The 25,891-nt window shown below is 49.0% G+C and overlaps 9 protein-coding genes across 9 annotated transcripts; 6 read left to right on the forward strand and 3 right to left on the reverse strand.

Moving 5' to 3' along the window:
* Positions 1-749: 749 nt before the first annotated feature.
* N7529_010725 (WD40 repeat domain-containing protein) lies at positions 750-1,790 on the reverse strand (the record flags this gene model as incomplete). Its single annotated transcript, XM_057246252.1, has 2 exons — positions 750-1,333; positions 1,403-1,790. The coding sequence occupies 2 exons, from the start codon at positions 1,788-1,790 to the stop codon at positions 750-752; spliced, it is 972 nt and encodes a 323-aa protein (XP_057091601.1).
* Positions 1,791-2,245: 455 nt separating this feature from the next.
* aspC (septin CDC12) lies at positions 2,246-3,761 on the reverse strand (the record flags this gene model as incomplete). Its single annotated transcript, XM_057246253.1, has 7 exons — positions 2,246-2,315; positions 2,365-2,873; positions 2,934-3,244; positions 3,317-3,479; positions 3,535-3,577; positions 3,641-3,654; positions 3,717-3,761. The coding sequence occupies 7 exons, from the start codon at positions 3,759-3,761 to the stop codon at positions 2,246-2,248; spliced, it is 1,155 nt and encodes a 384-aa protein (XP_057091602.1).
* Positions 3,762-4,105: 344 nt separating this feature from the next.
* Positions 4,106-7,065, forward strand: N7529_010727 (snoRNA-binding rRNA-processing protein PWP2; the record flags this gene model as incomplete). Its single annotated transcript, XM_057246254.1, has 5 exons — positions 4,106-4,123; positions 4,209-4,321; positions 4,396-4,891; positions 4,950-5,197; positions 5,247-7,065. The coding sequence occupies 5 exons, from the start codon at positions 4,106-4,108 to the stop codon at positions 7,063-7,065; spliced, it is 2,694 nt and encodes an 897-aa protein (XP_057091603.1).
* A 337-nt stretch (positions 7,066-7,402) lies between these two features.
* N7529_010728 (cytochrome P450) lies at positions 7,403-9,344 on the forward strand (the record flags this gene model as incomplete). The annotated part of the gene is made up of 6 exons (XM_057246255.1): positions 7,403-7,618; positions 7,672-7,797; positions 7,857-7,941; positions 8,001-8,069; positions 8,142-8,762; positions 8,848-9,344. The coding sequence occupies 6 exons, from the start codon at positions 7,403-7,405 to the stop codon at positions 9,342-9,344; spliced, it is 1,614 nt and encodes a 537-aa protein (XP_057091604.1).
* A 466-nt stretch (positions 9,345-9,810) lies between these two features.
* Positions 9,811-14,048, reverse strand: N7529_010729 (chromatin-binding exonuclease XRN1; the record flags this gene model as incomplete). Its single annotated transcript, XM_057246256.1, has 2 exons — positions 9,811-12,305; positions 12,359-14,048. The coding sequence occupies 2 exons, from the start codon at positions 14,046-14,048 to the stop codon at positions 9,811-9,813; spliced, it is 4,185 nt and encodes a 1,394-aa protein (XP_057091605.1).
* A 460-nt stretch (positions 14,049-14,508) lies between these two features.
* N7529_010730 (WD repeat RBAP46/RBAP48/MSI1 family protein) lies at positions 14,509-16,141 on the forward strand (the record flags this gene model as incomplete). The annotated part of the gene is made up of 6 exons (XM_057246257.1): positions 14,509-14,533; positions 14,586-14,669; positions 14,732-14,837; positions 14,892-15,353; positions 15,409-15,894; positions 15,967-16,141. The coding sequence occupies 6 exons, from the start codon at positions 14,509-14,511 to the stop codon at positions 16,139-16,141; spliced, it is 1,338 nt and encodes a 445-aa protein (XP_057091606.1).
* Positions 16,142-16,430: 289 nt separating this feature from the next.
* Positions 16,431-16,967, forward strand: N7529_010731 (uncharacterized protein; the record flags this gene model as incomplete). Its single annotated transcript, XM_057246258.1, has 2 exons — positions 16,431-16,510; positions 16,688-16,967. The coding sequence occupies 2 exons, from the start codon at positions 16,431-16,433 to the stop codon at positions 16,965-16,967; spliced, it is 360 nt and encodes a 119-aa protein (XP_057091607.1).
* A 1,996-nt stretch (positions 16,968-18,963) lies between these two features.
* On the forward strand, positions 18,964-20,156 carry N7529_010732 (GTP cyclohydrolase I; the record flags this gene model as incomplete). The annotated part of the gene is made up of 4 exons (XM_057246259.1): positions 18,964-19,229; positions 19,295-19,428; positions 19,496-19,800; positions 19,854-20,156. The coding sequence occupies 4 exons, from the start codon at positions 18,964-18,966 to the stop codon at positions 20,154-20,156; spliced, it is 1,008 nt and encodes a 335-aa protein (XP_057091608.1).
* A 1,286-nt stretch (positions 20,157-21,442) lies between these two features.
* Positions 21,443-24,508, forward strand: N7529_010733 (uncharacterized protein; the record flags this gene model as incomplete). Its single annotated transcript, XM_057246260.1, has 1 exon — positions 21,443-24,508. The coding sequence occupies one exon, from the start codon at positions 21,443-21,445 to the stop codon at positions 24,506-24,508; it is 3,066 nt and encodes a 1,021-aa protein (XP_057091609.1).
* Between the last annotated feature and the right edge of the window lie 1,383 nt (positions 24,509-25,891).

Raw genomic sequence — 25,891 nt, forward strand, 5'->3', positions numbered from 1 at the left:
TGAGGCATGGTAAAAGTGATTGTTGTGACTCTCTGTATGAATAATGCTGATATTGGATGAGTTTGGATTCTGGTTATGGCTATTTCCAACAAATTGAATGATCTCTCATGAATAACATATCAATGTGATACATCTTTATTGCAAGCCACAGGGGTTTGCAGATTTATATTGAACTTTCGGGAGAAGCCGAGCACTATATGTCAACTATGGCCGGAGCACATGACCACATCTATACATAACTAGGTATATGTCTCTAGAATGAAAATGAGAGTTATAAGAGTTGAAATGAATTAATCCAGTGTTCCGTTTTTGGGGGGGGGGGGGGGGGGGGGGGGCTGACACAGGCGAGCATCGGGTGTATACAAAATGGCCAGATGTCAGTCTCCTGCGAGCCAGGCTAGCAGACTCTGATGTAGGGCCAGAATTGCTAGTTCGCGAGCGTGGGTCTCTTGAGACTATTGACTGGACTCCAATATGATGTGGATATCACTGGCAGCATCTGACCAAGCGACAGAGACTCATCATGTAGCAACACTGCCACAGACCTCGATTGGTCATGGAATCTGCAACCCGGTGGCACCTAAGATAGCGTGGGGCATTCAAAGGACCGCGATGCTGGACGCTGTAAACCAAAGTCCAGCCCAAAATTGTCGGCCTTCATAGTAAGCTTGTTCTCGAACAGCTGACTAGCCTCATCCATAGACTCTAACAGTACCTAGAAGCAGTTAGCAAAAGAATACCAAGCAAAATCACAGCATGCACATACCATCAGAGCACCCAGCAGCCCAATTCCCTTCTTTCTCATTCCAAGCAACACAACTAACGGCCTTAACCAATGCCCCAACAGGAACAGCAGAAATGACTTCCCCCTTAATAACATCCCAAGCAAAAGCCGCAGCCCCCTCCTCCCCAGCCTCACTCCCCGCCAAAACAACCGCATCACCCTGCGCAAACACCGACCGAACCCTCAACTCCTTATTACGATACTCATGCTTGGAAATCGTCATCCCAGGCCTCGCCTTCCCCCCAAACGCATTCAAAAGCTTCCCATCCCTCCGATCCAACATCCGAATATACCCATCCAGCGTAGAAACCAGTACCGCATTTCCATCCCCAGAGCAACGCACACTCGTAACCGGATGTCCAAGGACGTCAACAGTAGCCTGTCCCATACGGATATCATAAACGCGCACGCGGCCATCATAGCTCCCACTCGCAATCGCATACGTCGGGGCATGGACATGCAGCGAAGAAACCGTATCAGTCGCCTCAGCAAGCGTCTGAATAGGCTTGTGGCTCGAAGCGCGCGTATCCCACAGATTAATCGTCGTGTCTGCGCTCCCTGGAAACCGTCAGCATACATAGTCGGTAGGTAGTGAAGAACGGGCGTGGCGCAACATACCCGTTACAACGACGGAGTCGCCCTCGCCGGCGAACTGGACCGCTTCAATGCGGCTGTTGTGGCCGGACCAGCGCCGTGTTGTGATGCCTTGTTCCACGTCCCAGAGGAACATCTGGCGGTCGCCGCCTACGCTGGCGAAGCGGGCATTGTCTGATGCGACGGCGACGTCGAGGACGGAGTAGCCATGTGCTTCGTATTTTTGGATTGGGGAGGTGGTTTCGATTGTTGAGGGGGTGTTTGAGTTTGTGTTGTTTGGGACTGCGCGCGATAGGTGGATGGCTCTGTCGGAGGAGCCTGTGAGGATGTACGTGCCTCCGGCGTTGGAGTAGGTCACGGCGTTGACGGGGCCTAAGAGTGTTAGGATTCTTGCGATGGGGAATATCTGCATGGAATCTTGAACTTGCCATTGTGTGTTTTGAGAGTGTGAATTGGTCGAGTTGGGAATATTTTTCGGGGCATGGCCGAGTTGTAGAGGGAGGAATTGGAGATGCGGAGCGGAGCTCCAGAGCTAACTATGTAAGTAAGAGACCCACCGTTAAACCATCGCCAACAATTTGAAGCCATTACTTTTACTGTGGAAAATAAATTGCCCATAGAAATTAAAACTGTATTTCACGCTACGGAATACAGAAGAAGGTATTATCAAGGTTGTAGACACACCATCGCTAGCTACCAGCGGTAAATGGATATAACAGAAAAACGAACCAGCCCTACAAGACGAAGGTGCTCCCAAGCGAGAACGGCAAGACATAGGGTACTCAAAGAGAACAGAAAAACAAGAGCATGGTTCGACTACTCCCCTTTTGAACAATGCGGACGGATGCCCGGCAGAAATGCAACATCTTAACGACGTCCGTGGCTGCGGGTGCTGGAACCCTGGATACCCTCGATCTCCTGCTCGAGGGATTTGATCCTGCAACCGGTCAGTAAACAAACATCTCGTCAGAATCTCCAAAACATACGCAGCGTGAGTAGCCTCGAGATCCTTGTTGAGGCGGTCGCGCTCTGAAATGAGCTTCTGCTCCCACTGGCGGAAGCGCTGCTCCTCGACCTTGACCTGCTCGGTGAAGCGCTTGCGCAGGGTCTCTTCTTCCTCCTTGAATTTGGGGTTGTCAAGCTTGCGTGGCCGGGCCTCGCCGAACTTGCGGGTCTCCATCTGCTGGGCACGGTAGGCCTCGTAGTGCGATTCTTCGGTGGTGTGAATGAGGTCGAGCATGTGAGTTCGGATAAGGATCGAGCGGAGCTTCTTGAAGTCGCAGTGGTCCTCGTTCTCCACTTCGGCAACACCCCAGGCGTACTGACGACCCTTGACAACACGGCCGTCGTTGGCCTTAACATCCTTCTCGGAACCGATAACTGCGAAAGGCATAGCAGCCATAAGGCTGCGGGCGTGGGAGGCGGCGTGCTCATCGTCCTCCTCGACAGGTGGGGAGTAAATCTTGATACCCTGGGCTTCGATAACAGCGCGAATCTAACCAATTGTTAACCCAAAATTCTCCTCCCCCTCTCTCGTCATTCTCCTTTCACTCACTCTCTCCTTGTAGCGGATCAGATCGGCGTGGCTGAGGGTATCGGCCTTGGCAACAACGGGGATCAGGTTGACACGGGAGCTCAAGCGCTTCATCACCTCGATATCGAGGGGCTTCAGGGTGTGTCCGGTGGGTCGGATGAAATACAAGCATGCGTGGACACGCATGTCAATCTTGTCGGTTCGGCGGGGTTGCTGCTCCTGGAGCATGTACGACTCGTGCTGGTCGTCCAAGAATTCGATGATCGGTTGCCACGAGTCACGGTTGTTCACGTAGTCTCCAAATCCGGGGGTATCAATAACGGTGAGGCGGACTAGGAAATCAATAATCAGCTTCCTAAACATTCAACACCACTTTGTTCATCGAAGGGTAATCTGCCTCGTACCCTTGAAGAACTTCTCTTCGAGCTCAGCCTTAGTGATCTCAATCTCAACGGTGCGATCAACCTGCTTCTGGTGACGGCGCTTGTGATCGGCATAGTTCTTAATGGTGGTGGAGAAAAGGGTGTTGATGAAGGTCGTCTTTCCCAATCCTGACTCTCCGGCAACCTGGAGCACCATTAGCATCAGATTGAACGGAGATTTCTCCTAATCTGAGACGAACCATAATAGTGAAGGCCGCTCCCCGCTTCGCGACGATCTTGTGGCTATACAGCTCGATTAGAATCTTCACTCATTTTCGCTGTCATCATCGATTGCAAGGTACACACCGCTGGTTGGGGAGCTATATTGAAACATGGCGGATCAGTCAGGGGTCACATGGATTAATTCTTCAGAATAACTCACATTGGCAATGCCAATAGGCGTGGCGGTTTCTGTAGTAGTCGACATGGTGGGTTTTAGGGGGAATTAAAAACAATTCTGAATCAACACAAAAAAAGAAGAAGGTGCCCCTTGAGAATCAAACCAGACTTAAGAAGCAATGAATCTAGAAGAGGAGAGAAAAAAAGGGAAAAGGAGGAATCGTGAAATCGGACTGCCTCGAATTGCCCGTCGCTGCTCCCCCCTGAATCTCCTTTCATTTTCTGGAGTATACACTCGCCTTGCCTATCTGGGTTTAGCGTGTACCACTAGTCTACTTTGGGCTCGGAATTGGAGCATAGATGATCCGCTCTTATCATAGCTTTTGAATTATCGACAATTTTTTGATCGTTGGAAGATCGCCGACAGTAAAAATGAAGACAGACTTCAAGGTGAGTAGATTACTGATCTGAATGGGGATGGACTCCTTAGCGAGTCGCTAGTAATTACTATAAGTACTAACATTGTCAACTCTAGTTCTCCAACCTTTTGGGGACCGTCTATCGCAAAGGAAATCTTCTCTTTACTCCCGATGGAACATGCTTGCTTTCACCCGTAGGCAATCGAGTCTCAGTTTTTGATTTGGTCCAGTATGTGTTATCCAAAACTCTTGGTTAGTTTAAGGACAACCATCAAAACAAATAGCTCACAATTGTCCGTATAGAAATACTTCCTATACCCTGCCTTTTTCGCACCGTACCAACATCGACCGTCTTGATCTTTCACCCAAGGGTAACCTCTTGTTGACTGTTGACGAAAATGGCCGCGCAATTTTGACCAATTTCCACCGGCGCATCGCCATTCACCACTTCTCTTTCAAGGGACGAGTGTCTGCCCTCAAATTCTCTCCCTCCGGCCGACACTTTGCCGTTGGTGTAGGCCGACGTCTGCAGATTTGGCAGACTCCCTCTACACCTGGTACCGAGACCAATGGCGAGATTGAGTTCGCTCCATTCGTTCTGCACCGCGATCTTGCCGCCCACTTTGACACCATTGAAAATGTCGAGTGGTCCAGCGATTCACGTTTCTTGCTCACTGCCGCTAAGGACTTGACGGCACGAGTATGGAGTATGGACCCGGAAGAAGGATTTGAGCCCACCACCTTGGCCGGACATAGACAGGGAGTGGTGGCTGCTTATTTCAATGCAGCACAAGAAGCGGTTGGTGCCACTGGAAATTCCCGGTTGCGAAACATATACTAACACTGATTATTTATAGATCTACACTGTCAGCCAAGATGGCGCGCTTTTCCGCTGGGAGTATGTCACTAAAAAAGACGAAGAAACGATGGAAGATATCTCTGAAGCTCGGTGGAGGATTGTCAAAAAAGATTTCTTCATGCAGAACGATGCCAAGGTTAACTGTGCTGCGTTCCACGCACCGTCAAACCTTCTGGTCGTAGGATTCTCCAATGGACTTTTCGGCCTCTACGATCTGCCAGAGTTCAACATGATCCATCTTCTCAGGTACGTCTGCCAATTCTCTCAATTTCACAGTCTCTAACAGACCGTCTAGTGTATCTCAAAGCAACATCGATGTTGTGACGATCAACAAAACAGGCGAATGGCTTGCATTTGGATCGTCCAAACACGGTCAACTTTTGGTTTGGGAATGGCAGTCAGAGTCCTACATTCTGAAGCAACAAGGCCACCTTGATTCTATGAATGCCCTTGCATACTCACCGGATGGTACGAAGATTGTCACTGCTGCCGATGATGGCAAGATCAAGGTTTGGGATGTCAAGTCAGGCTTCTGCATTGTTACATTCACAGAACACACTAGCGGAGTGACCGCATGTGAGTTTGCGAAGAAGGGAAGTGTTTTGTTCACAGCATCTTTGGACGGTTCCATCCGTGCATGGGATCTCATCCGCTACCGTAATTTCCGAACATTCACTGCGCCCTCCCGACTGTCTTTCTCCTCGCTAGCCGTGGACCCTAGTGGAGAAGTGGTCTGTGCCGGTTCGCCGGACTCCTTCGATATCCACGTCTGGTCTGTGCAGACCGGTCAATTGCTCGACCAGCTTTCTGGCCATGAGGGACCAGTCTCCAGCCTTGGTTTCGCTGCCGATGGCAACCACCTTGTCAGTGGAAGTTGGGATCACACAGTTCGCATTTGGAGTATCTTCGGCCGGTCACAAACCAGTGAGCCGCTCCAACTTATGTCAGACATTCTGAGCGTGGCTTTCCGCCCTGATGGGCAGCAAGTTGCTGCATCTACACTAGACGGTCAGCTCTCCTTCTGGTCAGTTGAAGACGCCGTGCAACAGGGAGGAGTCGACGGTCGCCGTGACGTCTCTGGAGGACGACGGGTGTCAGATCGTCGCACTGCTGCCAATGCTGCAGGCACCAAATCTTTCAACCGCATCACCTACAGCGCCGACGGTAGCTGTATTCTGGCCGGTGGTAACAGCAAGTACATCTGTTTGTATGATGTTACCACAGGATCATTGATCAAGAAGTTCACCGTTTCCGTCAACACCTCGATCGACGGTACCCAGGAATTCCTGAATAGTCGTGACCTGACCGAGGGCGGTCCTCGCGCTCTGATTGACGAGACCGGCGAGGCGTCCGATCACGAGGACCGTGTTGACAGTACTCTCCCCGGTGCGAGGCGAGGCGATGCTGGCGCACGCACTACTCGCCCCGAAGTGCGCGTCACATCTGTTGATTTTGCACCGACTGGACGATCATTCTGCGCCGCCTCCACCGAAGGGCTGCTTATCTACAGCTTGGACACCGACTTCGTATTTGATCCCTTTGATCTGGATATCACCATCACACCGTCGAGCATCATTGCCACACTTGATGCTGCCAAGGAAGCGGCTGTATCCGGCGCCGTGGATGAGGAGAACTCATTCCTCAAAGCTCTCATCATGGCCTTCCGATTAAACGAACAAAAGCTTCTTCGTGCTGTATACGAAGCGATTCCTCCGTCGGATATTCCCCATGTGGTTCGCTCCGTGCCCACAGTTTATCTGCCTCGTCTGCTCCGATTTGTCGCCCATGCCGCGGAAGAGACACCCCACCTTGAGTTCAACCTTATGTGGATCGAGTCCCTATTCAGCAGCCATGGTCGTTACTTCAAGGAGAACACAGGTCAATTTGCACCTGAACTCCGTGCTGTGCAGCGTGCTGTTGATGACATCCGCGAAAACCTGAAACGGCTGACGGAGAAAAATCTTTACAACCTTAACTACCTGCTCTCAAAGCCTGTACTTGCAAACAAGAAGCAGAACAAAGCACTGTTGGCCATGGAAACCGAGGATGCCGAGGTTGATGATCAGATGGCTGATGCAGATGCTGATGATGGTGAATGGGTTGGCCTTGAATGATTTCCAGTATTTGTATGTCTACTTGCATCTGAGCCAGGCGTTCTGTATATAGTAAAAGCTAAAAGGGGAAATGGACGACCTTCATGGGTTGAATAATACTCAAAATAAACGCTCTCTGAGACCTCAAGCGGATTCTTTCCAATATGTTCCCTCGTAGCAAACGCTCTTTCAAGAAGTTCCCCTAATATCATCCGAACTGTGCCACCATCTTCTGTTTGCTTTCTCTCTCTCACATTATCTTTCAGCAATCAGTACTCCTCTCTTCCCTTCTCTTCTCTTCTTTACCCGTCACCTATTTTCCCTCTTTTCCCTCTCCCCATTCCACTATTTCTGTTTGATGTTCCGTGATACAATGGCGCATTCGGTCCTGATGGAAGCGTCAGCTTTCTGGCCCGTCATTGGGCTTCTCATCGTGATCTATCTGCTGCGAGCTCCGACTCCTGTCCTGAAGGGCATTCCAACTGTCAAGTACTATCCTTACCTGCCCAATTTCTTCAATCGGATTGTCTACTATCCCAAGGCTGCATCCATGATCAGCTCAGGATACTACAAAGTATGAATGTTTGAAATTCTTGTAACTTAGCCATTGCTGACTTCCCATCCTAGTACAAGGATCGACCCTTTCGGATGCTCACGGCCGACGGAGAAGTATACGTCTTGCCGGTGAAGTACCAGAAGGAACTCAGACAATTCCCTATTTCGAAGGTCAGCTCTCTCCATGCTCAGTATGAGGTGAGACGACCTAAAGCTATACTGTTCTGTCTTAACTTGAATTAACTCTCACGCTTCAGAATGCACTAGGAAAATACACCAACATCATCGTCGATACAGAGTTGCCTTCTCGGACTGTGCGGAAACGGTTGACTCCCAATCTCTGTACGAGCAGCGTTCTGTTTTATCATCCACTTTGTGCGAGTCAAAACTAATGTGAAAAGCTCGTGTTGTTCCTCAAATTATTGACGAGTTGCAAGGTGCATTCAATGATGTCCTCGCAGGAAGTGAAAGTATAATCATCTCGCTGTGTCAACACTCGACCATATTCAAGCATGTAGTCTAATGATTGACTCTACCACCAGATGACTGGGTCAAGGTCAACCCAAGCGACATGTTCCACCATCTCATCGCCCTCGCAACCTCGCGAGTCATGGTCGGCAACATCCTTCGCCAAAATGAGGCATGGCTCAAGGCAGTTAGCACGTATGCCCACGAAGTAGGCGTCACCCTTCTTCTGTTGCGGCCCGTCCCCAATTACCTCCGTCCTCTGGTAGCTCCTTTCCTGCCGTCCGTCTGGCACATGAAACAATCGCTTTGCCTGGCCAAGCGCCTGTTTGTTCCAATCATCAATGAGCGACGGCGGGTCGAAAAAGCAAATGATCCAGCATACACCAAGCCGGATGACTTTCTACAGTGGATGATGGACTTGGGCGAAGAGGAAGGTGAGAGCCTCACACCGGACCTAATCGCGCATCACATGTTTCTTTTGGTTGGTCTTGCTGTTACACACACCAGCACCATGGCCTTGTGCCATGCTTTGTATGACTTGATCAGCATGCCAGAATACCTGGAGCCGCTGCGGGAGGAAGTGGCCCGCACTTTGCCCCATGGCTGGTACAAGGGAACCCAGGCGGCACTCGCAGAGCAAGTTCGGTTGGACAGCTTCTTTCGCGAATCCCAGCGGTTTGGGCCACCAGGGGAATGTAAGCATCACACATTCCATGAGCATTTGACGGTTTCCAAGAGAGTTCCATTTCACACCATATTCTGATCACTCATGCTATTTAGTATCCTACCACCGAATCACCATGCAGACCGTCCCTCTCCACGATGGCCTCATTCTCCCCAAAGGTATTCACGTCTGTTTGGCCGCCGGTCCGATTAGCAAGGACCCCAGTTTCGTCTCGAGTCCGATGACCTTCGACGGATTCCGCTGGTGCAGGAAACTTGAAGATCGCTACGCCTTGACTTCTGAGCTGGCCTCATCCGCACTGTCAAACGGCGACAGCCTTGACCATGATGAGTATTATTTTAATGCCCCGGCGAGTTTTGTCACCGTTACCTCTACAAACATGGGTTTTGGATATGGACGGCAGGCTTGTCCTGGACGGTTCTTCGCTGCGAACACCATGAAGGCGATATTCAGCCGTCTGATTTTGGACTATGAGTTCAAGTTTGTGGAGGGTGAGGACGGTAAGCGTCCCGCTAACTTGCTTGTTGGGGAGCACATCCTCCCCAGTATGACCTCTGAGGTTCTGTTCCGTAAGAGACCAATGGGATTTTGAGTAAGAGGGAAGAACGGAATGCGAGATATGGACATGGATTCTAGATTGTACACCGGAACTCGGTGAAACTGGTTTTTAGAAATGTTTTTACAAAAATGATACAGAAAGGGAACAATTCATCATGGTCATCTCTTCGCGCGTCAGTAGCTATGTTTTATTTTTTGGCTCTACATTGATACTTATGACGGCCGCTGTGTCCAAGTTAGGGCTATGCAGCGGCGATGGATGATGGCCACTTTCAGGCCGTGACCTAGCTGCAACTCTATAATTATACTCCAAGGAAATCCAATTGAAAATACAAAGGAATCGGTGTTTGGTTCAAATTCCATCGTGCATTCATCCCCAATAGATATGCGTACAGCCTCGATAATCCTCCGGACTGCAATCACATATCTAAGGGTCCATATACATACAAGGTTCAAATCCAATCATTTCATCATATCTTCTCTCTGATGCCTGTCAATAATCACTGAGTGCTGGGTTGGGGCGCACCTTGGGGCGCACCTCGCCGAGGGCCACCTCGACCCCGAAATCCGTTTCCGCGACCACGGCCGCGACCGCGTCCCCGGTCAATTCCTTGTGGAGGCGGAACCTGGGAGTAGTTCTGCGGGCGGAAGTTAGGGTTGTTCTGGATAACACCCTCGCTGGGATCGCCCTGCTCCACTGAAACATAGCCACCGCGGCCGCCACCGCCACGGGCACGGGGGCCACGCGGAGGACCGCCGTTGGAGTGGGGACGGAATGGCAAAGTGGTTTGCTGGCCACTGTTCAATCCTCCACGGCCTCCGCGTCCAACTCCAGCGCCTTGTCCGGAGACAGCGCCTCGGAATGAGCCTCTCAGGGGAGCTGGGGCATCTGCGTTTCTCAGCTGTCCCTGGCTACCGGGGCCGATAGGTGCGCCGTACCCAGCGACCGTCAAAGGAAGAGGAGCCTGCTGGGTCTGCTGGTTAGCCGCAGCACGGGAGCTGGCAATAAGTTGTCGGTTGGAGATGTTCAGGACAGAAATTGCGGGAACCGTTTGGCCGCGGAATGGCGAGCAGCGGCCTCCAAGCGTAGTACCACTCATGAACGATGAATCGAACACAACATCAAGGAGGAGAGTTCGTGGCGTTCTGGTGAGACCGACAACGGTGCCGCGAGTAGCAATCGGCACTTTGCCAGAATCTTGAGCGTACACTACCCGGTCGCCAAGCTTGAAAGTTTGGCTTCCGAGGCGGTGCTCGACATCGGCAGGCCGAAGGAGTGCACCACGGGGTACACCCCGGACCTTCTTTGGTTGCATCTGTGGCTGAGACTGGTTGAATTGGTCGGCATCCTGCTCGATCAGAAGCACAATGTCGGAATCAAGCTGTTCAGCATCAAGAGGCACTCTCTCGAAGTTCTTGGCTTCCACAGATTTGAGCCAATCCTTGATTTCTTTCATCTTGAGAGAGGCGATCTCTTCTGGGTAAAAATCAGTTGGAGAATAACGATCACTTTGAGGGTTGCGCTGGATTCCAGCAATGAACTCGGGGAAGTTGATCATGTATTGTTGGATCAGTTCCACTGCCTTGTGGCTAAACTCCCAGCCGGATTCTCCGCGGCGAGAGTAGCCGAGAACTTTCTGTTGCTTTGCCTGGAACTTCAGGTTAAGACCAAGGTTCGCGCGTTGGCCTTCAATGTCAACAGTAAAGGAAGATGTGATCTTAGCCAGAACCAAAGCATTAAGGCGAAGGCTGCGTGCAACGGCATAAGATGGCAGGTAAGGGCAAAGGTGTTCGGCTGCCTTGACGCGCTCGCGGCCGAATTCTGGCTCGCGGCCTTTCACGGCCGCAATCAATCCATTTACCTTTCCATCTTCATGGCCGCCAACATGAACAGGTCTTCCGTAATTGAATTCACCCAAGAAAAAGGCACGAGAGCCCTCTGGGAACTCTTCTTCGATGGAAACAGCTTCTCGTTCGATGAAACGTTGATCAGGGTTCTTCACGTGGTCAACAACGACTTGAAGAGCGTAGTCCGTCTCTTGGCCGGGAATCTCGGCAAATTCCTTGATTACGGCACCATCATCTGTTTTGTTCATGCCTTTCAGAAGTTGAATATGCACCAGAGCTTCGACGTCACCGATGATCATTGCTAATCGCTTGCTGTAGACATTTTCGATCTTGACGGCCTTCTTTTTCCACTGTTCAATCTGTTGAGGTGTATGAGGGATGGATACGGGGTGCTGTTCTCCAGGGGGAAGAATGTAATCGAAAAGCTCGTCTGAGACGCGGATCACAAGAGCCTCTTGCAAGAATGGATAACCAACGTGAACACGTTTTCCAAGCTTCGTTTTGGCGAGTTCGATGCTCGATCGGCTTGCCGGGTCGAGTAGTGTGATAACCTGGCTCTCGTTTCGGCTGTCTTGTTGGAACACGCAGACACCATGGAAACCCAGTTGGCCGTGATGAGGCAGCGTTTTAATACTAGGGAAACCAGCGAGCGCCGCATCACCCAGGTGCACACCATCCATTAGACCGGCGTAGGGCTCCAATCCTTCCATCACAGGAAGATCAAAGAGGTTTTCGATACAACGACAGTTTGGAAGGTCGGGGAACACGCCAGGCATTGAAGATGGGTAGATATAGTTCACATCGGGTGAATACGTGAATTTGAGACAAGCTCCAAAGTCGTTTCTTGCTTTCTCGTCCGGAGAAAGGAGATGTTCTTTCGTTTTGAGGGCATCCAACAGCCGCTTCTCATCGATGAAAGGAATTTTAACAACAGCCTCCCACTCCATCTTTTTGCCGTTCATGTCGAGATCAAAATCACGGGGGTAGAAATCGTAGATAGGGGATTCGGGCGATGTCATCAAGTCCCAGTAGGCGGTAGGAACAATCTTCTTACTGCGGTCTGGCAAGACACCCATGAGCTGGTCATATGGCCGGAAAGGTTGTCCCAACTTGAAGTTCATATCCACATCAAGGCCGGCGTTGACATCTGTTCCTCTGTCAGTGACAAGGTCAATCCAAAAACAGTTCAGTGTTACTAACCGGAAATCATAGGGGCATAGTGATACTGGAAGAACCAAGGCCAAGACGCGATGCCACGATAGTAGTAGAACAGAACCCACTGCAATCCTTGCACATAGTTCTGGGCGAGCTTCTTCATCTCTTCCTTGTTCTCAAGACCCCATCCAAATTTGGTCCGATAATACTTATCCTTCCAAGCCAAGAATTCGGCATCATATTTTTCCTGTGCAGCCTTCTGCGATTCCTCGGGCGTCATATCCTGAACCTTGGCTTTCTCATACTTTCTGATAATACGTTGAACTGCCATCGATGCTTCTTCATCTTCTCCAGAATCATCGCTATCGTCTTCGCTCTGAGGCAACTGGAGCCTCATAAATCGATCTCCGTCATCATTATCAATTGTCGACCAAGACAACCGAAGTTCATCCGCAAGCTTTTCAACGAAAGCCCGGTCACGTGCTGGGAGTGTAGGAGGGAGATCAAGGGGCGAAGAGGCCTTGTCGGTTTGGTTCAAAACATATTTTTTGATGGTCTTGAGAATTTCCTTTTGTGCAGGGGTTATCGTAAGCCCCTTCGGCCTTTGAGAGTCGACGGCATCAACATCACCATTCTTCTTTAACTTGAGCCATTGAGCGTCCGAGTTTTCCGCCTCGAAGAACCTGTATTCCACAGAGCTCAGGGAGCTAACAAGCATGCCCAGGCGTTTCACATTGATCACTCCTTGCTCGTTAATATAGCCGCCCATCTTCGGCAGCACCTCTTTGTAAAGCTTGAACATAAGGGCGAGGGCACCCTCGTTGATGTGTAAGTTTGGCAAATTGGGTAGGAAATCATTTCCAACAAAAAAGGCCATGAGAATAAAATCATCAATGACACGCTCCATATCGAATGCGAAATCCAGAGCTCCTTCTTGCTCTAATTCTTGGAATTCTAGTTCCAGATACTCTCGGACCATGCTCAGATGCAATAGATAGAAATTTTGGTGCTCGAGTTCCTTGGGCTTCTTGGAGACTTGGCGACCAAAAGTCACCTCCTCACGAAGAAGACAGAAGTGGGGATCGTGACTGAGAAGACCCAGCATGATCAAATCGGCATCCAAGCCGTAAAGACAGTGGCGAACGTTGGATTCATAGTCGGGTTGCGCTTTCGAGCATCGAATATATTCCATAATCTTGTGTTCACCTTCACCGGGGACCTCATGACCAGACAGCACGATTTCCACACCTTGCCAGTCTGTATCCTCTGAGATCTTCTTGTTGATGAAATATTTGAGTTGCTTTGTCAACTTTTGCATGAATTCTGTACCCGGCGTGATACAGTTGCTGTCAAAAGCATCTTCTTTAGGCATCTCCAGCCCTTGCTCAATTGCCTTATTCTTTGCATTCTCTGCATCGAGGGCGGTTCGGAAACGACGAGCACGTTGTTGGTTCATCTTAGCACGGGGGGCGACACCGTCCACAGCCATATAGAACAACTTCTTTGGCTTAATCTTGCCAAACAAATGTTCAATGTAATTGAAAATAGCAATAAACATCTGATCCTCCGTCATGCGAAACGTTGGAGAGTCGCTATCACTATGCGTACAGTTATGGATAATGCCGTTCATGTCGAGGTAGAGACTGTCGAATTCGGGAATCCGGCTCTCTGCGATGAGCATCGAGATGGCGGGGTACCGCTCGCTGAGCCAGCGGAAGAACTTGGGAACACCCATGGTGAAGGTATTGTCCAATGAAAGAGTGGGGTTGATTGATCGCAAGATTCGAGAGCGCTAAGGCTTACTCGTAGACGGAAGTAGAGTGAGTTGCAACGAAAGGTAAACCATCCAATAACGGATGAGATACTAATACACTGTGCAAGAAAAAATACACAGGTCAATATTTGAATAAAAGAAGAAGAAAAGAGCAGAAACAGAAACAGAACGCCAATTTGATGGGGATTCAGTCTATGATGCAAGAAGACATCCCCACGATTTGCGAGAGAAGAGTCAAGCTCGAGCCCCTCCACCGCCCACCTTATAAGGACTAGCGTGTCACCCGGCTCAATTAACGCGATGCGCGTAGCTTCTTTCCCTTTTGCCCTACGTTCGTCTACTTCTACACCCCCTACCGTGTTCAAGTCTTATCAAACTGGCTCTGTATTGCTAATTGATTTGAATCAATTTGAATTGCAAAATGGACCCCTATGACGAGGATGCCCGTGAGTCTTCTTATCCTTACGCACATGAAATCTCAATCTAATCGAGGCTTAGGTGTTGGTGACGAACATGAGAACGATCAAGATCAGGATCAGGACCAAGACCATGAACACACCGACGAGAAGGCCATCAACGAAGGTAGCTATAAAAGGCATATATCTAGCTCCGTCAATTATGGTCGCTAATTTTATCAATCGCAGAGTATAAAACATGGAAGAAGAATGCGCCATTCCTTTATGATATGATACTCAGTACGGCGTTAGAGTGGCCTACTCTTACAACCCAGTGGCTACCAGATAAGCAAGAGTACGTTTCCGAAGCTCCACAAGTTTAGTCCTCGGTCTAACTAATTTCATTCAGAGTCCCGGACAAGCCATACTCAACCCACCGTCTCCTTATCGGCACACATACTACCGGTGAAGCACAGAATTACCTTCAGATTGCCCATGTTCAACTTCCGAACCCTGCTGTCCCAAATGCGGAAGACTATGACGAGGACAGGGGAGAGATTGGTGGTTACGGCGGGGGCTCAAAGAAGCCTCAGATGGAAATCAAGTTCAACATTGTCCAGAAAATTGATCACAAGGGTGAGGTCAACAAGGCCCGGTACCAACCTCAGAACCCTAATATCATTGCGACGATGTGCACGGATGGCCGGGTGATGATCTGGGACCGCTCGAAGCACCCTAGCTTGCCAACTGGAAGTGTCAACCCTCAGATGGAGCTTTTGGGCCATGAAGCTGAAGGCTTTGGACTTAGCTGGAACCCCCATGCAGAAGGCCACCTCGCAACCGGTAGCGAGGATAAGACTGTTCGACTCTGGTAAGCAGCCCCGATTCAGAGGACATGACTAGTAGCTAAATGAGCCGAACCGCAGGGACATCACCACATACACCAAGGGTAACAAGGCAGTTCGACCAAGCCGTACATTCACTCACCACTCCTCAATCGTCAACGACGTTCAACATCACCCTCTTCACTCCTCTCTCATCGGAACTGTGTCCGATGACATCACGCTTCAAATTCTTGATACCCGTCAAGACGACTCTACTCGCTCGGCCGCTTCAGCTGTGGGCCAGCACCGTGATGCTATCAACTCTATCTCCTTTAACCCTGCTTCCGAGACTATCTTGGCTACGGGTTCTGCCGATAAAACCATCGGCATCTGGGATTTGCGTAACCTGAAATCAAAGCTCCACTCCCTGGAGGGCCACACCGACTCCGTGCAGTCTATCTCGTGGCATCCGTTTGAGGAATCCGTCCTGGCCAGTTCCGGCTATGACCGCAAAATTATGTTCTGGGACCTCAGCCGAGCAGGTGAGGAGCAAACCCCCGAGGATGCCCAAGATGGGCCTCCAGAGCTGTAAGTGATTTCTTTCTTTACGTCTCTTCTTTTTCTATCTGTTTCGAATTGTTTACTGACTTTGCTCCAAAGGCTGTTTATGCACGGTGGCCACACAAACCGTATCTCAGACTTTAGCTGGAACCTCAGCGACCCATGGGTTCTGTGCTCAGCGGCTGAGGATAACCTATTGCAGGTATGGAAGGTGGCAGATGCTATTGTGGGCAAAGACCTTGAAGATGTCCCTACAGAAGAGATCGAGGCGTAGGTTAAATGTGACATGTTCTTTTTTCCCTCATGCAAGTCAGAATTATAATGAACATCAGTTCAAAAATACTAATTCATCCTATATTCATATTCAATTTTACTCTGCTAGAAGAAACACCCTCAGTCTTTAGACTTACAATGTACATGCGTATTTAGCATTAAGGAGATTATAGGCATACGAATATTAGCATCCACCCAGTCTACTCTGATATTAGATCAATGATGTCGAACCAAAAAGAAACCAATGCTCAGCCAGTTATAATAGTGGCAGAAAAGTAACAAAAAAAGAGATGAGGCTGACCCGTCTCGACCAGATAACCTTGCGAACTGGAGTCGCACGCGCTACCAATTGCGCCACAGCCCCAACTTGGTGGAAGAAACGGCGATTTCTTAATTTATAACCCAAAGCTGCTCCGCACCTAATAATAGCCCGCCACCAAAAAATATTTACATCCAAAGTACCTCAAAGTCCCTATAAATATTAATCATAGATATATAATCCTGGATTCTTCTAAGAAAAAGGATCAATATATTCTACATTAAACAGTTGGCATATCTACATTATTGATAGCGATGTACCCAAAAAAACAATAAAAAAAGGAGATGAGGCTGACCCGTCTCGACCAGATAACCTTGCGAACTGGAGTCGCACGCGCTACCAATTGCGCCACAGCCCCAACTTGGTGCCAGATCTTACGGCGGTTGGCAATACTACCCAGAATTTTTTCAATACCCACACAATCTTTCCTAAGTATTATTGTCCTATTACGCACAGACAAAAAAAAAGTATCAACCGAGTCAATGCATATAAAAAACGTTTGATATAGCAAGAAAGAATATACCAAGCGGGAGCGAAAAAAAAAAGATTGAGGCTGACCCGTCTCGACCAGATAACCTTGCGAACTGGAGTCGCTGTGTTGATGTTAGTAAATTACACGGTAATAATGACGTGTCAAGATGAACGTACCACGCGCTACCAATTGCGCCACAGCCCCAATTGGGTGCGAATTTGGGCTGTTTGAGGCATTATGTCCGGCCGATGCGATTCACTCTCCTCAATGAGCCAGTAGTATTGCCTTCAACGATACCCAGACCATTGTAACATGGAAGGGTCTCTTTATGAGAGCTGACAGTAATGGGTGCGACAGCATGGCGACCCGAGCTAGCTGTAGTAACATTGTGACCAAGTTCAGAAGCTGTAAGACTAGTAGTTGGGGGACCATAGCTCGTGTTATGAAGACGCAAGATGGCCTGTCGCATGGGGTGGTGTTGGGGGTCGGTTTGTGGTGGTAGCTGGTGGGAGTGCTGGTTTCGGCGTGGGTACGAAATTGTATGTGTTGTTGTCTCTGTAGTTTGGTGACGAGTCAGGCTGTCTTTTCCTCTAACTTTGAAATGAAGGTTTGATGTGATGGCTCTCAAGTTGTGGAGCTTCATTGGAACATGTTGGTTGATCGGGGGAAGGGAAAAAGACAGAAGACAAGAGGAAGAATGAAGAGGTGACATTTATCAAAGTCAGATCGGATGAGCTAGGTTTGTCTGCGTCCACGGATTCCAGTCAAATTTCACTTGTAGTATGAAAAGTTACTTTAATTCATTTGTTGTGGGGGTAACAATATGTGTACAGGTATGTTGGTGAGAGGGACATTTGATGTACCTGAGCGACTACTACATGTAGTTTATGGCACCAGCAATCTTCCAACGTTGGAAATCAACTGAGTGTATAAGCAAAGTTGGCCAGCTCGATATATATAGATGGGAGCTTATACCCACCATGTACCTCAACTGTAGAACTCAACCCAATGTTATAATCAAACTGATCAGTTTGATGAAACAGAAAAACCCACCTAACCAAGCCATCCACGGGTTCTTTACAACGGTCTATTTTCCTTGAAAAAATGTTGATAGATTTACAATGTAAACCGCGGACCTAGGTATGAATTGCCTTTTCAAGTTAGTTTTACCGCTTCCGATTTAGTGCCCCAATACCGTACAAAGACCAACCGTAGGTTTCGGAGCAATGGTATAAAATCCATAGGCTATAATCAGCTGCGTCATGGGAATTCTTAATATAATCTCGATTCAAACGCGTGGGCGGTAGGTTGTAAGTATGCTGCGAGGATGTCAAGTTAGTTGATGTGATACATCCCGAGCCGTGTTTTCACCGGCTACGGTATTTTATGCTCACTCTGGAATAGTGAATTAGCCTATCGATTTATGATAGCTCATGGCTAGTTGCGTACTTGTCAGCGCAGAACTGGTGGCAGTGAACTGGTCAAACATATTTCTGCCATGGAGGGTCAGCAATATTTCATCTAAGGGGTGACTAACTACAGAGCACAAAGAGCATGATTTTTCTAAGTGAATGTTTCCCTAGTGTAGTTAATTATCCCACCTGAGCATGACACCCATTATTTTCGGAGTCCGTAGTTTCGCGCGAGTGTCTCACTTACTATATAAAGCTAGCGTTGTATAAGTCAGAAGTGGCGAATTGTGTATCCACAAATGGACTTCACATCCATATTCATACATATATGTATCCTTCATCCACGAGAGTGACAGAGAATAAAGAGATCTACCAACACTGTCAATAGTAGGTATGTACGGAGTATGTATGGAGGTTGCATGGGATCTCCGAAACTCCCCCGCGGAGACTATCATGTCATCACCGGGAGGGACGGTGATTGGTGGAGAGCTTAATGAGGGGGAAAAGAAAGTTAGCGGCCAAAAAAAAAAACGGTGACTTGACTTCTTATTTATTCTTCTATTATATATCTCTATCACCTTTGAAGAAAAGGTGTTATATCAATCAACTTCATATTTATCATGAGTTCCGGATCTCCCCCAAGTTCCAAGCCGTCGGCCATTCCATCCCACATGTTGAATGGTAGCTCCCCGCTACAATATCCAGCCGGGAGTCGGGATGCCCGTGAGCGTGAGAGTCTTAATTCTTCTATTCGTACCTCATTTGAGCCGCGAATCCCTCTTGAACTCGAATCACAAATCCAGCCCACTGGAACTGGAGCCGACTCCACTGAGCCCACGCCCGTTTCCACTGTCTCGGTGCCAATTCGCAGCGTGGCGCCAGTGCGGTATGAATATGATAATATTGCACTCAGCCCGGGGTTTATGATTGACTAACTTTTTTCACTTCCAGCCCGACCCTGCGCGACCCTCCCCGCCATATCCGCGATGAAGGTGGCCCATTGACCCCTCCCGCCACCGTCAGCCGTCCCGCCAGTCCCTACACATTGAACCCGCCCATTGACTTTGATGGTCTCAGCTGGCCCTGTAAGTGCTATTGGTCATACAGTGGGGATATCGTGTTGGCTGTTTTGATTTTAACTATCGCCCTCAGGTCCTGGAACTAGAGAGCGTAAAGAAGCGACCCCGGAACAGACCGAAGAACGACTTGACAAGCTCTCTGGAGCCATCCGGACAATTCTCGAATGCATCGGAGAAGATCCGGAGCGTGAGGGTCTCCGCGAGACTCCCATGAGATATGCCAAGGCCATGCTTTACTTCACCAAGGGCTATGAGGAGAATGTGCGGGATTTGGTCAACGGTGCGGTCTTCCACGAGGATCACGATGAGCTGGTAATTGTCAAGGACATTGACGTTTTCTCGCTGTGCGAGCACCACATGGTCCCATTCACTGGAAAGGTATCGACATTTCCGCACATCGATGTCGTCTGATCCATTCTAACCATGTACAGATGCATATTGGATACATCCCTGACCGCCGTGTGCTTGGCCTCTCCAAGCTAGCCCGTCTAGCAGAGATGTTTTCCCGCAGACTTCAAGTCCAGGAGCGCCTGACCAAGCAAGTTGCCCTGGCAATCTCCGAAGTCCTCAAGCCCCGTGGTGTCGGTGTTGTCATGGAATCTTCTCACCTTTGCATGGTTATGCGCGGCGTGCAGAAGGTCAGCAGCACCACGACTACTAGCTGTATGCTTGGATGCATGCGCTCTAGCGCCAAGACTCGCGAAGAGTTCTTGACTCTGCTGAATCGCAGATAATGACATATTACACCAACCGCCCATTCTAAGCATGGGGCGCTGATTTACGGATTTTATTTTGGAGTTCTGGCGATGACCTTTCAACAGGTTCTGGGTGGCCTTGCTATTTTTCCCTTTACGAAGCGTGGATTGGTGTTTCTGTCTTGTCTCATTTCGATTTTTTTGCATATCCTTCGGCAACTTCAGTCCTGGTCTCCTGATTGCCATTTATTCACTGCCGCCCTTGTAACATATTCCTCGGAGGCTTTGACAGACGGCAACCTCTTCCCCGGCCAATGGGCTTGGGAAAGGGGCCAAAAATTATCCTGTTCGACTAACACAACCCTCAAGAGGCCTTCGCTTCAGGTTCATCGAAGTTTCACGATGGTACCACTGGCAAGGTCGTTTCAACACTTGATCCCATACGCTTATGAATCCATATCTAGAAGCACTGGGAGGTGTACTTTGTATACAACCCATGTATTAGAAATGTATATTCTCTTTCAATTCGACCTTTATCCCAATGAAACTATGTGGAGTATAACCCACTATCATAATCCACCGAGACTGCTGCAAATACTCTACCATAATTGTCTTTGTCAAATCAAATAGCTTGGACAGGCTCTTGAACCAGCAATGATCTTGCCATCTCATTGCCAGCGCATCTGGGAAACCTCTGAGTCCTCAACGACAAAGCAAGTTGAATGGTTAGAAGTGTAAAGGTCCCTGGCGATGTAATGAGACGTTCAACGCGCCTATAAGGCCGCACGTCCACGTACAATTACCTTGGCCAGTCTTTCCAATTCTTCTCGCAACCATTCTTCTTCTCTTCTTCTTCGTGTGTTTCCTCATCTTTTTCACATCCTTTTCATCCTTTATATTCCCTTCACTCCCCTCATGTATTCATTCACACCATTTCTCTAAGGTCATATCTCGATTCCGAAGCTCAACGTGCTCTGCAAACCCGCGTGTTTCTACGTCTATTTCCACTTCGGGACTCTACTTTTCTTGCAAGCGTTTTGCTTTTTGTTGTTGCTAATACCGTATCTTGGCGTTGTTTCTCCGTTTTCTTTTGTTCTCAAGCCTCACCAACCACATACCATCGGTCATTAAGGCTATTCAGGTGTGGCTCCATGCTTTATCCTCTTCATAAGTATTTGGTTGTCCCTCATCTCAGAAAGGTCTCAACGACAAGCACTTGAGGTATGTATGTCTAACAAGCCTCTTCAATTCTCCCGCCACGAAAACAGACAGCTAACCCAACAGAGTCCAAGGTTTTCCACTGAAGAGGCACTCATGCCCACGAAATGGGTGATCGCCAAAGACCCTCAGCAAGTTACGGCTGGCCTGACTACGGCCGAGACGAGGCCATCACACCCCCAAACGAGCCTATGATCTTTGACGCTATTGAGCGAGAGTCTTTCCGTCGAGTCTCCGACACTCTTGAAGACCTCCAGTCAAACATTGACTCTCACCTCCGAGATCTTCACACTCACCGCGTCTCTAATATCTACTCACCTTCTCCAATCCCATCTTCTACCGAAAGCACCTTTCTACCAATAACGGAGGATCAGCCCGAAGATCAGCTCGAGCAACATGAGGTTCAAGACGACGCTTATGAAAGTCAGCCTTCCACCCCTGCTTCATTTGATCTGCCCATCATGCAGTTCGAGTCTCCCCCCGCTTCTCCAAGCCTCGTTCATGCGCCTGTATTTGAACCGTCCGAGCTGCCTGAATCAGAATTTTTTGATATTAAGTACTCTAACCCCATGGATGGATCATCCGAGCTGCCCGAGCTGGAATCTTTCAATTTTAACATGGCTTCGCTTCGTGCCTTCTTCAACCCGGTGGCTCCCAGCCCTGTAGCTGAAGCATACGAGTCATCCGAGCCGGAATCCTTCGATGCTGCTTTAATGCTTGACATAGCCTCTGTAAGAGCCTTCTCGAATCCCGCGGATCCTAGCTCCATGGCTGGATCCTCTAGGCTACCTGAGCTGGAAACTCTAGAGGTTCCCATTATGCTTGATGCTGCCTCTGTTCGAGCCTTCTCTGACCCCGTGGCTCCTAGCACTATCACCGGGTCATCTGAGTTACCTGAGCCGGAAACCGTTGAAGTTCCCTTTATGCTTGATGTAGCTTCTGTTCAAGCCTTTTCCAACCCCGCGGCTTCTAGCCCTATCCTCGTGGCTGGACCATCTGTCCTCCCGCACCCAGACACCTTTGAAATATCCGAAATGTGCCTGAGGTCATCTTCTGTGATGTCATCTAGCGTTTCAGCTCATGGCTCCATCGAATCACTGGTATTGCCGCCGCAGGCATATCTCAAGATCCCAGCCACTTCTACCCCTAAATCCGTGGCTTCCAACGCCACAGCTCCTGGTACTAACCGTTTGATCTCTTACACTGAGCTTGCGACTCATTATTTCAAACTTGCAGCTCACCACCCCCATCTTTCAGTTTATCACTCCGGCCTTGCAGTTCCTCGGTCCAACTTTTCAGGCCGTTACAACAGTCTTTCGAGCCGCCACTTCATTCTTGCGACTCAGTTATCTCAGCTTAGCACTCAATCCTCTGACCTTGCGACCTACAAACCCCATGATATTACCTTCCCTGATTCTGCCATCCCTTCGGGCTTTGAGACTACTCTTTCAGACCTCCCGGGGATCCTGCTCTCCAACTTTACGATCCATCCTGGTACTGTGACTCCCCATCCCGTGGTTTCTAACCCTGCGCCTACAACTTCCCATCCTGTCCCCGGGCCGCGCGCTCACATATCTTCTACCGTGAGCAATAGCCCCTTTGCAGCTTCTCGTACCACGTCACAGCCCAACCTATTCGCATTCTTCGAAAATGCAACAGCTGGTGACGAGCCTATTCCACCTCAGCAACAAATTATCGTTGGCATTCCCGTTGATCGAGTTCAGTCAATGACAATTCCTGGTGACTCAATGGTACACCAAGTACCTCCTTGGATCGTCTTGACCGAAGATGGTTCTTTTGTCAGAGCCCTTCCACCTCTCAGATTCGATGGCACCATGGAGCTTATTCCTCAAGTCTCAGTGCTACCCCCGCAAAATGGAGAATTGACCACTTCGGTTGTTTCGTCTAGTAAACCTGATGAATCCGCCTTATCGACTGCTAGGACGACTTTTGAATCAGGCCCACCTATTGTGTCTAATGCTGTTGGTACATCTGCCCCGTTAACTGTGGTTGCATTCACGCCCGGCTCAGGTCCAGCTGTTTTGTCGGATACAGATGATGCATCCGACTTGTCGACTCCTACGATATCAGCAACTGGTTTAATATCGCCCGTCAAAAGGGCTCCTATCCGTTATCAGCTCGCACTGGTCGCTGCTGAATACATTGCTGTTCCAAGTACACCAGCTCGTTCAGTCGTGCCGTCCGAATGGAATCCGCCCCATTACCCATCCAGGACTCACATCGTGGGAACTTCAGCCGTTGATTCACTCCTGGGACGAACCAGAACGCTTCATCGTTCGACATCAAGCCCAGCCACGCTTCCAAGCCCTCCTAATATGCTAAGAACTCCTGCCATCATCTCATCAGACCAATCTTTCCGTCTCAGCTCACCAATTGATTTGAGCTCATCTTCAGACCCGACATTCGGTTTGCAACTGAGATGGTCAAATCGGCATGCCCCAGAAGGGATTTACCAAGACCCTCGTGCCACAGTTTTTCTCACCCCGCTTGCGTCCTTTGTAGCGACGCCATCAAGCCTGCCCACCCCCTCGGAACAATCGTCTTCCCAATTGGGCGTTGTCAACAGCACTCAGCCGGATTCAATGTCCTCCGATGAGGCGGTCGAGAGCAATTTCCCCCCGTCAGAGCCCGATTCGGAGTCGCCGCGCTCCTCATACGAGTCCTCAGCACGGGAGGGAGCCTTGACGCCCACCGTCGATTACACTAACGGAGTGCATGCCCGCGCCCACCGCCGTTTCCTGATCGACGGCGCTGACGACTCGCCAGTTGAAGCGAGCGAAGAACAATTTCAGACAGAAGAGAAGGAGAAGTCCAAGGACAAGCCCAAGACAGCGGTAGCCCCGCCACAGTCTGGCCTCGACCACCACAGACTGAGAGAGTCCTGGGTCTACCTGGAGGCTCCCATGCATGCTCTCACTATCTCCGAGTGTCGGCTAAGAGAAAGTGCGCTCGCGTTTAACCTTGAGGCCGGGGGCGAGGCTTGCGACCCAGCGGAGTCAAGTCCGCGGGTATTCTGGCCAGGACCACGCACCAAGGAGGAGATCGTGGCTCTAGTGATGGAGGGGGAGGCTTTCCTGCCTAGTCTGCATCGAGGGGAGGAGAAGATTCAGGCTGGGAAGGTCAAGCTCGACCACCCTTGGAATTATGACTGAAATAGGTGGGAGGTATCTGTATGAGTAAGGGGCTGGACGGGGTGAGCCTGTCTCAAGCTGTGAGCGGGAAATGATTGAAACTGACCCGTACGTGAGGTGTTAAATGAGATTTGTGTCAATCTTGATATGCTAAGATTGGGTGTTTTGTAAGAGTAGTGAATGCATATTGTTTGACATCAAATTGAATCTCTCTTGTTATGGCTACAGAGTGGAAATCTTTTATTCCTAGCTTGACTACAAATATATGTAACTAACAAAGTACCTAAGATTGTTGTCGATTTCTGTGGATTCCGGTAGAAACTATAGCAAACAATGTATCTATGTATAAATGAATCCTTCGTACAATTTTAACTGGATAGATGAACAAATTTCTTCCCACGATCTACTTAGGTAGGCATCATGTTTCTTGTCCTGGCCAGTCAAGGTCTAGAAATGCTTCATTTTATTTTTGTTCAAATGGAGAGCCCTTTGAGGAGGTGAGCAGATCTAGGAATGACTCATCATGGTTTAACTCTGACACTCTTAGAAATCTCTCCTCATCCGTGTTCACGTTCCAGATTGGCCCAGACAGTGTTGAAATAACGGTGCACTCTTCTACCCTTGCAGAGCTCTCTCGGAGCCTGAACACCCTCCTCAAAGGGGTAACAATTGAGGTAAAAAACAAGCATGTTGACTGGCCAGATGTCGATTTAGCCACATTCAACCGACTGTGTGAATTTGCCTATCTTCGAGATCATATACACTCTTCACACCGCATTATCGAAGTGGTTTCTCCCCCTATAAAACCTCCGAGATCAGCAAAAAAGAAAGAGAGACTCTGACATAGTTCTCGTTCTTAAATAGTCCTTCAAGTTTAAATTCATGCAATGCAATGACCAAGAGAAGAATTAGCCGTGAATTTCAGCAGCTGAAGTTGCTTTAGATTGCAGCTAACTATACAGCTTCTGTGTTGTTCACCTTGCCCTTGATATTTGTCTCACATTCACGTCTTATTGAGATCAAGCTTTAGTTCCCAATTTGCTATCTCATATTGAAATTTGATTGTTTATTCATCAAATTTCTTATCAATCAATATGGAATATTCGCTAAAGTGTTGTAGATTAGTAAATTTGACTTCCAGAAAATCCACGAAAGCTTCATGAGCCCTGAGCTAGAAGTTAGGGAATTAAAGCCCAAATTTCTAGCACTCAAATCTTACACATGCATTCTTTTTATACTCTTTTCCAATGTTGCATGCATGACTGGATTATATACTTCGTTGACATCACGTGACCGATCCATGTGACCCCACGCTGAGGTTCAACTTCCACTTACCCGTGACATCAACCCACCTCCCTGCGCTGATGGGTCTGCCATTTTGATGCAGCATACTCCCTTGCTGAT

Source organism: Penicillium soppii (genome assembly GCF_028829465.1).
Source record: "Penicillium soppii strain IBT 18220 chromosome Unknown utg000010l, whole genome shotgun sequence".
In the NCBI taxonomy this organism is placed as follows: Eukaryota; Fungi; Ascomycota; class Eurotiomycetes; order Eurotiales; family Aspergillaceae; genus Penicillium; species Penicillium soppii.